The 15,684-nt window shown below is 42.3% G+C and overlaps 1 protein-coding gene across 1 annotated transcript in view; it reads right to left on the bottom strand.

Moving 5' to 3' along the window:
• The window catches only part of IMMP2L (inner mitochondrial membrane peptidase subunit 2), a 1,077,920-nt gene that overhangs the window by 1,018,222 nt on the left and 44,014 nt on the right, over positions 1–15,684 (bottom strand). The window contains exon 3 of the mRNA XM_062198963.1: positions 4,315–4,451. Within this exon, the coding sequence (XP_062054947.1) occupies positions 4,315–4,449 (135 nt within the window). The 5' untranslated portion in view covers positions 4,450–4,451. The remainder of the gene's footprint in view (positions 1–4,314; positions 4,452–15,684) is intronic.

Below are 15,684 nucleotides of genomic sequence, written 5' to 3' on the forward strand. Positions count from 1 at the left end.
TTAGTCTCAAATTTGTAAAATATAAACCTATTTTTTTCCTTTCATACCAAAATAAATATCATCTCCCTTTTATTCCGAAAATAGCATCTCCCTTCCTCTGAAAAATGCCACCCAAACTTCACCCTCAGCTCCCAAGGACCAATGTGGTTCAAACATACACTGTCATTGTCTTACTGATCACTAGCTGAGTCAGAGTCCCTGTCTGAAGCTAGACCTGTCAAGGCACCCACACATGGCTGGCCAAAGCTGATCTGTGTAATTGCATAGATGACAGCATATGTCCCAGGTTGCATCAGTCACAGTCCTTCCTCAAGATATTTTGAATGAAACAAAGGCAAGCAGAGAGATCTGTCTTAGGTGGTGATGAAATGGGCATTCTAAGACATGAGAGCTGCCAGTAGCCATGTGTCCTGCCGTGCAAAGAAAGCTGCTTTGAGAGGATGGAGCCAAGATGCAGACAGAAGCAGAACTTAGAAACAGGAGACTGAGCACCCTGACAGCATTCAAAGCCTGGTCCCAGTTGTCCCTGTCAGCTGTCATATTCCTGTCCTTCTCATGTGCTTAATAAGCCTTCCACTGACTTCCTATTTATGCCAAAGTTAATTCACACTGTTTTCCTATTACCAGTAGCCAAAGAACTTCTACAGAGTAGACTAAATAAATTCCAAGGTAATAAATTTAATTTCTTCTGGTGGAGGGGGTGGGGAAGAAGAGGAAAGCCTGGAAAAACGACAACAAATTTTAAGTATCTGCAGATTCTAATGCACCTGATGCAAACCTGGCAGCAGAACATGGACTGGCATTTAGGAACCACAGGATTACCACTTTCTTCACTGTTTTCCTCATTAGGGATAAGCCCTATCCTTTCAAAAGACAGAAGAGTTATTGTGAGAAAGAATCTTGTATTTTTTAAGGAATTTCCTTCTCATCACACAAGCCATGCACATGGATGTTCAGTAGGAAGATATGAAAATATGAAGTAGGAAAATACGATGATTGGGATACTATGAGTGCCACAGGAGCCTCTGGAATGTCATAACATCCAAGGTCAGAAGATTCTGTATTCTGGAAAAATCCTTCTCCGGATACTATGGTTGGCTGTGTAGCAAGACAGGACTAACAAAACTGGAGAAAGCTATTATTAACCTGATTATTTTTCACCAAAAGATACCACCCATGGATAGATTCAAAGGAATCTTAGGGCCCAAAAGGGATTGGTTTGCTATGCTGAAGGCAGTTTTAAACCTAAAATGAACAATCAGACTCAAATATAAGCAGAAAAAATCTTCGTAAGGATTCAGACTAAGATAAGGCCACCAGGAATTCAAAATTAAAGAGGCGGGAAATGTAAAATGCAGTCTATGTTAAATGTATTTCAATGTATCCAGAAACAAGGCCATATGCCTGTAAAGTACTCTTCCTCTGTTTACTGTACTTCTGCACTAAAATACTTTTGTATTTAGACCTGTTTGCTCTGAGCTGGTGACTACAGAGGAACCTAAAAGACAAGAGTTCGGGTGAGAATGCCCTGCCCAAGAGAAGGGTTAACCACCCTCAAGGGATGGAAGTAGAAGTATGTACAAAAGCAGCCCTGCTTTGAACTATTACTTTCATGGAAAAAGCATCCACCATAAGGCTCCACAGGCACTTCCTTATTTCATGGATGACCAGAAGTCAATAGCTTAGTGACAATAAATAAAGCAAATCCATTCTTACTTCTTGGAGTTGATGTCTATGCCCTTAACCAGTTCTAACTAAAAAAAAAAAAAAAAAAAAAAAAAAAGACAATAACTATGCCAACTATTCTCTATATAATTGTCACCTCTTACAAATTACATATTCATTGTATTTATTTTCTCTACCTAGCTATTTAGCATAATGCATGAACTTAAGACATGCAAGTAATAGAAGAAACATCAAATTACAAAATAGGAAACCTGCTTAACTGCATAAACTTACTTAACAGCTTTGTTCTAAACACTGACGTTAGAAGAACAAAATCTACACTCTAAGAAATTCCAGAAAAGTATCCACATTGAACTTTGGGAAATCTCTACTCTAAAGTTCTTCCAATGTTGAGCTGTAATTAAAATTTTCAATTAGCAGGGCTGGTACTGTAGCATAGTGGGCTAAGCCTCTGCCTGTGAAGTCAGCATCCCATATGGGCACCAGTTCATGTCCTGGCTGCTCCACTTCCAATCCAGCTCTCTGCTATGGCCTGGGAAAGAAGCAGAAGATGGTACAAGTGCTTGGGCCCCTGCACCTACATGGGAGACCTAGAAGAAGCTCCTGGCTCCTAGCTTTGGATAGGCCCATCTCCAGCCATGGTGGCCATTTAAGGAGTGAACCAGCAGATGGAAGACCTTTCTCTCTGTCTCTCCCTCTCTCTAATTTTACCTCTCAAATAAATAAATAAAATATTTTAAATTTTTTTTTCAATCAGCAATGTGCTTAAAGAGCACACTAGAATATCTAGTATCAGTGATGTAGATTTTCCTACAAACAAAATGTATGCATCAATAGAGAAACCGAGATTAGCCTGGCACTCACAATGGCTGGCATCCCATATTGGAGCACTGGTTCAAGACTCTAATTGCTCTGCTTTCAATCCAGCTCCCTACAAATGCACCTGGGAAAGCAGCAGAAGACATACAAGGTACTTGGGTTCCTGATACGCAAGTGAGAGACCAGGATGGAGTTCCTGGCTTCTTGCTTCAGCCTGATCCAGCCCCAGCCATTGAAAACACTAGGGGGCCAGCGCCGTGGCTCAACAGGCTAATCCTCCGCCTTGTGGCGCCGGCACACCAGGTTCTAGTCCCGGTCGGGGCGCCGGATTCTGTCCTGGTTGCCCCTCTTCCAGGCCAGCTCTCTGCTGTGGCCCGGGAGTGCAGTGGAGGATGGCCCAAGTGCTTGGGCCCTGCACCCCATGGGAGACCAGGAGAAGCACCTGGCTCCTGGCATCGGATCAGCACGGTGAGCCGGCCACCACGCGCCAGCCGCGGCGGCCATTGGAGGGTGAACCAATGGCAAAGGAAGACCTTTCTCTCTTTCTCTCTCACTGTCCACTCTGCCTGTCAAAAATAAAAAAATAAAAAAAAAGAAAAAAAAAGAAAAAAAAAAGAAAACACTTGGGGAGTAAAGTAGAAGATTATAAATGGGTCAATCTCTCTCTCTCTTCACCTCTCTCTCTCTCTCTCTCTTTCTCTCTCTGGCACTCTGCCTCTCAAATAAACAAATAAATCTTTTTAAAAAAGTAAAAGTAAAGTAAATTTTCCCAAACCCATCCTGCAACTGTATTTGGTTTTTAAAGGATATTCAGGGGCCGGTGCTGTGGCATGGCGGGTGAAGCCACCACCTGCAGTGCCAGCATCCCACGTTGGCACTGGTTCGAATCCTGGCTGCTCCATTTCAAATCTAGTTCTCTTCCATGGCCTGGGAAAGCAGTGGAGGATGAGCCGAGTCCTTGGGCCCCTGAACCCATGTGGGATACCCAGAAGAGGCTCTGGGATCCTGCTTTCAGATCGGGCCAGCTCTAGCCATTGTGGCCATTTGGGAAGTGAACCAGCAGATGGAAGACCTCTCCTTCTCTCTCACTCACTCACTCTACCTTTCAAATAAAATAAATAAATCTTTAAAAATAAATAAAAGGATATTCAAATAGTCAAATTCACAGAAAATGATGTCATTTAGTAGAATTTCTTTAGATTCTTCATTTATAATTCTCAAAAAAAAAAAAAAAAAATTGAACTACAGACCCAAAGAAAGAAAGAACTATCTGATAACTACTTTTTTTTTTTTTTTTTTTTGACAGGCAGAGTGGACAGTGAGAGAGAGAGACAGACAGAGAGAAAGGTCTTCCTTTTTGCCGTTGGTTCACCCTCCAATGGCCGCTGCGGCTGGCGCATCTCGCTAATCCGAAGCCAGGAGCCAGGCGCTTCTCCAGGTCTCCCATGCGGGTGCAGGGCCCAAGTACTTGGGCCATCCTCCACTGCCTTCCCGGGCCATAGCAGAGAGCTGGCCTGGAAGAGGGGCAACCAGGATAGAATCTGGTGCCCCAACCGGGACTAGAACCCGGTGTGCCGGCACCGCAAGGCAGAGGATTAGCCTGTTAAGCCACGGCCATGATAACTACTTTTATTCTTTCCTCCTTTGAGGAAATTTCTTCTTTTGAGTAAATTTAGTAAACTGAAATTTTGGTTGAATGCATTTTTAAAACCTTTCCATTTCCAGCATAGAAATAATAACCAGAGCCTTCATCTCTAGTGCTTGAGAAACAATGAAGGCTTTAAAGAATGCACTTGTCTTCCTTCTCACCTGCATTGATGCGCCTTCCACTCTTGCCACACAGGCAACTTGATCCAAGAAAGTCACTGCCACAGGCACTGCCACGAAGAAGCCTTTGCAAAAGGCCTTGAAGTATCTTTTCACCCATCCGTGTGACTGCGCCATACCTAGAAACACAAAGAAAATGATTATGAAATCCGCCTCGGGGCTGGTGCTGTGGTGTAGCAGGTAAAGCCGCCACCTGCATTGCTAGCATCCCATACAGCCACTGGTTCGAGTCCAGCTGCTCCACTTCCAATCCAGCTCTCTGCTATGACCTGGGGAAGCAGCAGAAGATGCCTAAGTCCTTGGGCCCCTGTACCCAAGTGGGAGACCCAGAATAAGCTCCTGGTTCCTGGCTTTCAATTGGCCCAGCTCTGGCCATTGCAACCTCAGGGGAGTGAACCATCGGATGGAAGACCTCTCTCTCTGTGTCTCTACCTCTCTCTATAACTGTCTTTCAAATAAATAAAATAAATATTTAAAAAAAAGAAAAAGGAAGAAAAAAGAAATGAGCCCCAACCAAGGAGAAAAGGAAAAACACAAAAACAGCACAAGAAAAATAAGATGTAGAGCAGAGCAAACTTGTTTTCAATATTTTTCACACTCCTATTTATAATCAGTAAGAAAAAATGTTTTTGACTTAGGGTCCCAAAGGGAAATACACTGACTCAGGTAAACTCTTTTCACTGTCTCAAGTCCATTTGATAATTTCTCCCTACAAAGCAATAATAATTTGGAATAAAGCATTCCAAAAGTGAGTCCTTTTCTGCTGCTGACAACTGTGATGCAGACTCTCTTAATTCCCCCGATTCATGTTCTCTTCTACAGTAGAAGCAGTTTGTATGAGACCTGTGGCTGCACAGCTGAGGACAGCTTTCTAGATTCCCTTGCAGGTAAGTGTGGCCACAACCAGGTCTGGCCATGTGAGCAGGAATTACACACTTCTAGACTGTGCCCCTAAAAGGAGTATGCCCTCCCCTTTCTGTTACCCATTTTGTAACCATAATAATAACGATGGGGTTTCAGGTGCAGGAACAGTCAATCTCAAGCTATGAGATAAAAGCTCTAAGTTAAAGAGAGCAAAGCAATAAAATAGAAGGCTCCTTGGCCCCTGGCACCATGGAGGCACCATAACTGCCCTGCCCTGCTTACATTCACTCTGTTAAATGAGAGAGAAGTCACCTTCTATCACATTTAAATTGATGTTGTGCTGCCTTTTGCTGTAATAATTAAACCAACCCTGATACAACATTGAAAGATGGAGGTTGGGAGGGAGCATCATTGCATGTGACGCCATATAACTATATAATTCATAAAATTACCAATCCTAACACAGCACTGTAACCATCTGACCATCTGATTGATTTTCAGATTTGCTAGGGATCGAGATGTCCTTTAATTATCTCACATGATGAAAAACAACATAGTGAGAGACCAAGACGTGTTATCCTAACAAACCAAGTGGAGTCCAACACAGTGTCACAGATAAAGAACTTCTGGCTGGGAAAAATAAATTACTGCTTTGGTCACTGTCTTACTCAGTTAAGCTCCATGTGTTACCTAAGACTGGAAGAAGTAAAGGAGGGGGACCAAAGGTGGGTGGGGGCAGCCAGAGGTTTCTGGACTTCGCTCTCCTTCCTAGGGTGTGACACCAGATCAGAGGAAATGAAAGATTCTTCTTTTTTTTTTTTTTTTGACAGGCAGAGTGAACAGTGAGAGAGAGAGAGAGAGAGAGAGAGAAAGGTCCTCCTTTGCCGTTGGTTCACCCTCCAATGGGCGCCGCGGCTGGCGCACTACGGCCGGTGCACCACGGCCGGCACACCGCGCTGATCCGATAGCAGGAGCCAGGTGCTTCTCCTGGTCTCCCATGGGGTGCAGGGCCCAAGCACTTGGGCCATCCTTCACTGCACTCCCTGGCCACAGCAGAGAGCTGGCCTGGAAGAGGGGCAACTGGGACAGAATCCGGCACCCCAACCGGGACTAGAACCCAGTGTGCCGGCACCGCAAGGCGGAGGATCAGCCCGTCGAGCCACGGCAATGGCCGAAATGAAAGATTCTTTAACATAATCATGATGATTGCTCAGCTCTATACATCCAGATCAGTTTGCTATCAAGATGATCTAAGACTTCTTGCCATCTTGAGAGCAGGCCCAAGAGGGTCCAGAAATGCAGTTCAGACCATGTATCTGGCAGAAAAGCGTGACAACATTTTGGCTTTGCTTTCAGGTTCCCAAAAGTCACATCACCAATAAGTGCATTGTTGTGACAGCATTAATGTTACATAAATGAAAAGAAACATAAAAATAAAACAAAGATACAAGAACATGGGAGAAAGAAAAAGATGAAGAAATATCTTCATGAAGAAAAAGGAGGGGAAGAAGTAAAACAGTATTTTTTAAAAAACGGAAAACTATTAGTCAAATTCTGTCCAGATACTCATTTCTGAAGGTTTTACTTAGTGAACCCCATAATTTAACCTTGAAATACAAGAGGACCACAAGAGAAAGGATAGTTAGGGAGCCACATGTAAAGAGTTTCATCAAAGACTTGACTTTTCAATTTATTTTAGCGAAATTTTTCCCTTTGAAGACTTGTACAAGCAAGAATGGCGTGGTAATGAGGAATTCATGACTTTGCTGACACTGATGAAGCAGAAGGATGCTCCAGGGTAACACAACGGCTTTCAAACTTCTTTGATCGTGTACTACATGAAGAAACATGTTTTATAATAGCAACCAAGTACTCATTCACTCATGCACACTCACAGATTAACACACACAAAAATTAAAAATAACTGAAATGTTCCACAAAATGAATATACTTTTAGTCTGCTGCATTTTGTTTTTTATAAAAACTGCCAGTTGCAAGTCACTCAATTAATGTTTATGACCCTCTTAAGGTTCTTGACCTGCAATTTTATCTAAACCAACCTAAAAATAACCAACCCACTAATTCCCTCTAATATCTTTAATGTGTCAGAGAGAAACAATGAATAACAATATGAATTGATTACTTCTTAATGACCTACTGTAACGGACATCAGTGAAGGTTACATATATTCAAGATATTTACATACTTACCTACTTATTTGAAAGGCAGATCAACAGAGACAAAGAAGAAGAGAGATCTTCCATTCATTGGTTCACTTCCTCAAATGCCTGCAAGAGTTAGGGCTGGGCCAGGTTGTAGCCAAGGTGGCAAGGGCCAAGTGTTTGGGTCACCATCCACTGCCTTCCAGCAGGAAGCTGAATCAGAAGCAAAGCAGCCAGAACTCAAAGCAGCACTCAATATGGGATGCCAGTGTTGCAAGGGGCATCTTAACCAGCTTTGCCCGTAGTGCAATGCTTTTATGTAGCCAGTGCAGGCTATGAAAAAATGTTGCATGGTTTTGAAAACTTATTGAGAGTTCTGTACAATGCTTGCTACTTTCATTATAAGAGCCACAGAATGAAAGTGTAAGTGTCCCCTGTTCATTGTTCCCTGAATGCAGGGAGCTTTCACAAAACAGCTAGGAATACATGCAGGATAGAAACTAGGAATGTTTTCGGAGATGATGGTGCCACAGCAATACCAGTTACAAGGTAGCATATGTGGTTCAAATGTAAATTGAGGGGAAAAAAGCACTAACATAAGTTGTATTAAATTCACATTCCCAGAATTCCTAGGTTCCCTTCTTTTCTAATATAAGTACATGCTCTCCTACGTGTTCCTACTCCATTCCATCACTGCAGACCCAGGAGGGAGAATGGTCAGGAGTCAGGAGTCCTGTGGTAGATTCCGCTCCCTGCCCACAGATCAGCTGTACGACTTTGGACAAGTCACTTTTGGGTCTCAGTTTCCTCACCTGGAACACGAAGGGCACTGGATTCAATTCCTAAGGTCCTTTCTAGGCCCAGCATTCCTTCTCTCTATAATTTTTCACTGGTGTTTTTTAACTGTTTCTCCAGAACCTTGGCAGGTACAAAGAACACTCCAGGTATACTGACTGACAAAATACACTAAGTGGTTTTTTTAGCTTGGAGACTTTTTTTAATGTTGAGATAAACAAATGAACTTTTATTAAAATAACTGGTTAGAAGGGGTTTGCAAACAAGTAGCTGGGAGCAGTGCAAATCATGTAAAAGACCATTTTAAGGGGCCAGCGCTATGGTGTAGTGAGCTAAGCCTCTGCCTACAGCACCAACATCGCATATGGGCACCTCTTTGTGTCCTGGCTGCTCTTCTTCCTCCAATCCAGCTCCCTGCTTATGGCCTGGAAAATCAGTGGAAGATAGCCCAAGTGCTTGGACCCCTGCACCTGCACAGGAGACCCAGAGGAAGCTCCTGGCTCTGGTCATTGTGGCCATTTGGGGAGTGAACCAGCAGATGGATGACCTTTCTCTCTGTCTCACTCTGTCTGTAACTCTACCTCGCAAATAAAGAGCCACTGCTCTTTCTCTTATTTCTACAAGCCCACTGCTGACCCCAGCACTGCACCATCTCCTGTTCGACAGAGGTGAGACAAATATTTTTCTTTTTTTAAAGATTTATTTATTTTACTTGAAAGTCAGAGTTACACAGAGAGAGGAGAGGCAGAGAGAGAGAGAGAGAGAGAGAGAGAGAGAGAGAGAGAGGTCTTCCATTCGATGGTTCACTCCCTAATTGGCTGCAACGGCTGAAACTGTGCCGATCCGAAGCCAGGAGCCAGGAGCTTCTTCCAGGTCTCCCACGTGGATGCAGGGGCCCAAGGACTTGAGCCATCTTCTACTGCTATCCCTGGCCGTAGCAGAGAGCTGGGTGGGAAGTGGAGCAGCCAGGACTCAAACCGGTGCCCATACTGGGACAAATATTTTTCAACTGAGATTATCAAGGACCATATGGGGGTTGTGCCGACTATTAGCGAGTAGATCCTGCCCAAGGCCAAAGGAGGAAGAGAAAAATAGAAGCTACCCTGTGAACAAAGCACCAGCAAATCACTATTTTCAGATGCTCAGAACAGAGGGCTCTGTACAGTCTGTCCTACCTGAATTGTGAAGGGCATCTATATTTCATAATAATAACACTGCTGAAAGCTTCCAACTACTACTTAAACACCAAAGAAGCCATACATAAAGAAAGAAATGAACACGACATTTCAATGTCAAGTCACACCAACTCAAAACTGTAAAGGCCAATGGCATTCACATTTTGGTAAAATCAGTAGATTTCCTTGTCTATATAGATTGCCAAAAAAGTCATTCAGATGATCTAGTCTTTCGTTCACACCTTAAATGTTCAAAACAACCATGTTAACGATCACCAAATGCCTGCTTCCTCTGGGAAGTTGTCTTGTAAGCAATAACGGGGTGGTATTTAAATCATCCCTCACAAAAAAGAAAATAATTTTATCAGTTCCCCATCCTTCTGGCAACTGTGCCACTTGTGTATGTTCAAAACACTGCTTCTGAGAAAATTTTTGCTTAAGTAGTTAAGCATAACTGGTTCATTGCTAAATTACTTAAATTAATTTTTTTTAAGATTTATTTATTTGAAAGAACAACAGAGAGAGGGGAGATGACATAGAGAAAGAGAGAAATCTATCCACTAGCTCACTCCCTAAACACCAGCTATAGCCAGAGCTAGAACAGGCCAAAATCAGGAGTCAGGAATTGCACCAGGTCTCCCATGTGGGTGGCAGGAACCCTAGTGTTTGAACCATCATCCACTGCCTCCTAGAGTACACAATAGCAGGGAGTTGGATCAGAAATATGGAGTAGCCAGGACTCAAACCAGGCACCCCAATATGGGATGCAGGTGTCCCAAGCTGCATCTTAACCCACTGTGCCATGATGCCTATCCCAAACTATACATTTAAATAAGCTTTCAGATTCTGTTGAAATCATATTTGCCACCTGGCATATAGCACCTACCAAATAGCAATTTCTTAGTGGTGCTGACCTCAACCACATAACTACCTAATCTGTGAGCTCTCTCTTTCCTGTAACGATTTGTTATGGCTTAATCATGCATGAATTCATTTAAAATCATTCTTGAGCCTACTTATAGTTCAGCCTGCACAAAAATCACTGATTACTTATCCATAGCAACCAGGTGAATAAATACACCTCAAGTCATCCTAATTATACAAACCATTTACAATTTCTGTGGCAGGCTTGAGGGTAAGAGGAAAACAGTAACTTGTAAAGCAGCATCTGCTATAAAATGTAAATTTCCAACCACAGTAAGAAGTCAAGGAGGAACCAATTAAACCATAAACATCAGCAGATCCAAGTGAATATAACACACAATTCCTGAATCATTCAATATATATTTATTGAACATTTACTGTGTACTAAGGGACAAAACATACAACACAGAACAAGCCGGCAGGGTCCCTGCCATGTAAGTTTGCATTTTTCATCCTTTCAACATTAAGTCTCTGCTTCATGCTAGACACATGTTAAGACACCAGAGAGACCAGCCCACAGTTCCACACATCTGGTTCTTATCATAGCACAAGTTCATTAGAAACAGGTAGAGAACCACACACAATCAGGCTGTCCTCCTCTGTGGACTCCAGCAGTCCCTGAAAACAACAAGCTGACTCTACAAACGGGGCCTCGGAATGTGAGAAAACACCAAAAAAAAAAAAAAAAAAATAGTAACTGATGAAACAAAACAATTTTGATTCCACTGGAGGCAGAGTTTGGAAAATAATCTATAGAAATCAAAATCTAAAAACTTTCAGGGCCTTCTTGGTCATCTCATGGTATAGTATTAAAAGATATTAGACAATGTGTTACAAATCAGTGACTTAGGAACCTTTAGAATGAGAACACCGGTATCAAATTCTTTATTGTTCAATTGATCTGACTTAGCAATTCTCGATTTAAGTTTCTCAAAAAGGGTCGAAATGGGAAAACAAAAAGACAGAATGAAGAAAAACCAAAAATAATAAAGAGGGGATGGGTGGAACTGGCTTTAACTTATACTATGCTCTGGCAAAAAAAAAAAAAAAACAAAAAAAAAAAAACCTACCAATAAAAGTCAACACAGGGCCGGCACCACGGCTCACTTGGCTAATCCTCTGCCTGAGGCGTGGCACTCCAGGTTCTAGTCCCAGTTGCTCCTCTTCCAGTCCAGCTTTCTGCTGTGGCCCGGGAGTGCAGTGGAGGATGGCCCAAGTGCTTGGGCCCTGCACCTGCATGGGACACCAGGAGGAAGCACGTGGCTCCTGGCTTCAGATTGCAGAGGCCATTTGGGGGGTGAACCAACAGAAAAAGGAAGACCTTTCTCTCTGTCTCTCTCTCTCTAACTCTGCCTGTCAAAAAAAAAAAAAAAAAAAAAGTCAACACAGGCACGCACGCTGAGGAAGCTAAGGTCCTTTATCTTAACCTGGAACTGCATCTCTCAAAGAGATAATTAATATCCATCTGGATGCTAAGAGATTAAAACTGGCTTATTCTATTTAAAGTCAGGAATATATATATAAAAAAATGAATTTCAAATTCATGTTCCAGAACAATGGTGTAGAAATAAAACATTGCCAGGGGCAGGCGTGGTGGCACAGCTGGTTAAACTGCCACTTGGAACATTCACATCCCATATCAGAATGCTAGTTCAAGTCCAAGCTCCTCCACTTCCAAAACAGCTTCCTGCTAATGCACCTGGGAAGGTAGCAGTTGATGTCCAGGTATATGGGTCCCTATCAACCATGTAGGAGACTCAGATAGAGTTCAGGACTCCTGGTTTCAGCTTGGTGCAATCTCTACTGTTAACAGGCATTTGGTCAGTCAGCCAGTAGGTGAAAAATCTCTCTCACTCTTTCTTTGTAACTCTGGCTTTCAAATTCTCTCTGTAACCCTTTCAAAAAAAAATAAATAAATCTCTTGAAATTGTCAAAAAAAAAAAAAAAAAAAAAGGAGACACGGCATTTTGGCTCAGTGTGCTAAGCCACCACCTGCAACATGGTCATCCCATAGGGGCACCAGTTCAAGTCCTGGATTCTCCCACTTGAGAGACCCAGATGGAGTTCTGGCTTTGGCCTGGCACAGCCCTGGCAGTTGCAGTCATTTGAGGGGTAAACTACCCACATGGGTGGCAGGGGCCCAAGCATGGGAGTCCACCTTCTGCTGCTTTCCCATGTGCATTAGCAGGGAGTTGGTTTAGAAGCACAGTAGCCAGGATTCAAACCAGCATATCCATTTTTTTCTTAAACTAAGCATTTGTAGGAAGGAAAAGATTAAACTACCATATTATGAGAATTAACAAATCTAGTCTTCAAACAGTACTTTATAATTTGTTTGTCTGTGTGGGTGCAAACTGTTAAAATCTTTTCTTAGTATAGAGGTGATCTTCTGTATATAAAGATAATTAAAAGTGAATCTTAATGAAGAATGGGATGGGAGAGGGAGTAAGAGGTGGGATGGTATGGAGGTGGGAGGGCAGGTTTGGAGGGAAGAACTGCTATAATCCAAAAGTTGTCCTTATGAAATTTGTATTTATTAAATAAAAGCTTTCTATAAAAAAAGTGTAAACTACCTATAAAACTGTATGTAAATCTGAATACATATTTATGTAACCTTCAGTTTTGTTTTCATTTTAGGTATTACTATCATTGCTGTAATTGATTTTCTATAGTTATCTGTAAATATGTGAAAGGATATTACTAAGAAAAGATGCATATCAGTCAGATTGCTTAAGCAAAAGACGTGTTTAAGTATTCATAAATAGTATGAAATGTCTCTTAAAAAACTGAACTTTACAACTAAGAAAACTATATGTAAATACATAATATGTAACACATTAAAGAACAAAGGCCAGATCATCATCAAATGAGGATTTCTTCAGAAAAAAACATGAGCCGTGTCTAAAGGGGGGAACTAGCAATAACAACTCAGAAAACAGGAATAGAACCAAGGACACCCATTGCGTGACCCAAGAAAGCCCTTCTAGGTGATAGGACTTCAAGAGAGTGGTAGTTTTGTTCTGCTTTGAACTTTATCCTAAGATCTGACTGGTTAGGGACAATCTTGTTTACTGGTTGACCAATTAACAAGGCTTATGGAGCCCCAGATGTATATTTAGCACTGTCAGAACTGTACCACAGGAATAGTTATATAATACTCACTGACATAAGGAGGAAAAGAAAGATAAGGGCTGAAGCTAAGAAAGAAAATCCCTGAGAAGAGCTGAAAAGAGAATTAGAACACCAGTGGTGGATTTAAGGATGTTCACTGTAAGATTCTCGTAAGTATTCTGTGTATTTAAAAGTTTTCATTAAAACGTTAGAAGAGTAAATTACATTTGGCAAATATCAGACAAGAAGAAAAAAGAATTATGTGATTAAAGGTGTATTTGAGAAAACTGGCCACCAGGGAACAGGACACATATTAAGACAAGTGAGGGGTAAGACATGATTTAACACTGATTTTTGTTCTTTGTTTTATTCCTTAGCAATATGGAAATCTTCATTGTTCCAATATTTTTGGAAACCATGTAAAACAAGTCACAATAGGATATTAGGGGGTTGGTACTGTGGTATAGTGGGTAAAGCTACCACCTGCAGTGCCAGCATCCTATATGGGGCCAGTTCAAGTCCCAGCTTTCCCACTTCAAATCCAGCTCTCCGCTGTGGCCTGGGAAAGCAGTAAAAGATGGCCCAAGTGCTTGTGACCCTGCAACCATGTGGGAGACCCAGATGGAGTTCCAGGCTCCTGGCTTCAGCCTGGCCCATTCTTGGCTGATACAGGCATTTGGGGAGGGACCCAACAGACGGGAGAGAACTCTTGCTCTGCCTTTCAAATGAATTAAACTTTTTTATAGGGCAGGTGGGGGAGATCAAAACTAAGAAACAGTAGCAAGGCAAGAAAACAATAATATTCAGAACCTTAAAAAGGGGAGGGGAGGTATAAACAGAAAGATTATCAGAAAGCGGGTATGAGGCAATAAGGCAATGGGGGAATGTCCCTAGGACATAGAAAGACCAGCGATGCAGTTTCTGGGGTGAGATCATCAGGAACACCTCTGCCCTCCTTGCTTCCCTGATACCTCACATTCTCGCCTGCTGTCAACACCACTTCTCATGCATTCCTCTTAGCTTCTTTTCATAGCAACCCTGTGGCTGCCCTATTTTAGGATGGTACAAGCATCTCATCTGGACTCGACAGTGAATGGAACACACCTTTTGTAGAAGAAGATTCCAGGGCCTCATGACTAATCCTATCCTGGTCCTTTCAAGGTTCAAATACATTGCTTTCTTTAGACTACATATGTCTCTAAGTGAATATAACACGTTAACTCAAATTCACATTAAGAGGTAGAGACCAACAGCATGGCTTTCCCTTGGATAGATGTTGGGGAGAAGAAGTAGGAAGATTTCTGAATACAGCCAGGGAAGTAGACCCTGAAGGGGACTTCAGGCGAGTGGGAAGGTCGCAAAAAAGTGGAACTGAGAATTACACCATGTGACACACCAAACTTATGGTCAGCCCGAACTGTTACTATTCTTCACAGAACAATAAATACAAAACTTAGAAACACAGACTGTCACCGGAGGCTGATTAGTCTTTCAAAAAGAAAACCTGTCCAAACTATGGTTGGAAGATTTGGAAAGCGGCCCGCAGCCCACGGCCCGTGTATGGCAGCTGCAAGTCCACGGGGAGCTCCAACAGCAGTGATGCAGGCTCAGTACTGGATAAACAGGCATGATTTAAGGTGAACGCAATGATAAGAAACTCCTCTGGAATGAGTGGGGCTATGTGCCTTTAAACTTACAGTAAGTGCCAAGTACATGCACATGTGCACACGCACATTTCTTGAAATGGCAACAAAGGCCAAGCTGGCAACGCAGAGTAATAAATAAATAAGTACAGCCAAGAGGTCAGAGTACAGAGCAGCTCACACTGGGCATCCTGGAGACTCAGGCAGATGGAACACAGCACTCTCCAGACTAAGTGTCTGCTGCAAAAGAAAGACTGAGGATTATGGTGAGCCTCTGGTGAATGTTACAGCATGTGGAGCTCAGATGTCATTTAGATTGCTCCCCACACATAAAGGCCTTGTTCTGATTTTGGCTCATTTGCCTATATATCAGACGAGATGAAGGGCTTTCAAAAGCTTATGGAAAAATGTTTGTGATAAAAAAAAAGCACTGATTTCAAAAAATCATTGTTCCAAAATAAACGTCTCTGGAATTCCATTTTCAGTGTGCTTTTTACAGTTTCCTCCTAGTTCAAGATACCTGTGAAATTTCATCAGCATGCAGTGCTCTCAAGTTGCTACATATCTGTCAATTAAACAGTCAACATCACCCATAGAAGCCTAAGTTCTATCAATCAGTATTTTATCGCTGGACGCAGACATCTGCCATGGAATACAATGATCCCTCCCTCCTAAATA

The sequence above is a fragment of the Lepus europaeus genome, chromosome 1, assembly GCF_033115175.1.
Source record: "Lepus europaeus isolate LE1 chromosome 1, mLepTim1.pri, whole genome shotgun sequence".
NCBI lineage: Eukaryota > Metazoa > Chordata > Mammalia > Lagomorpha > Leporidae > Lepus > Lepus europaeus.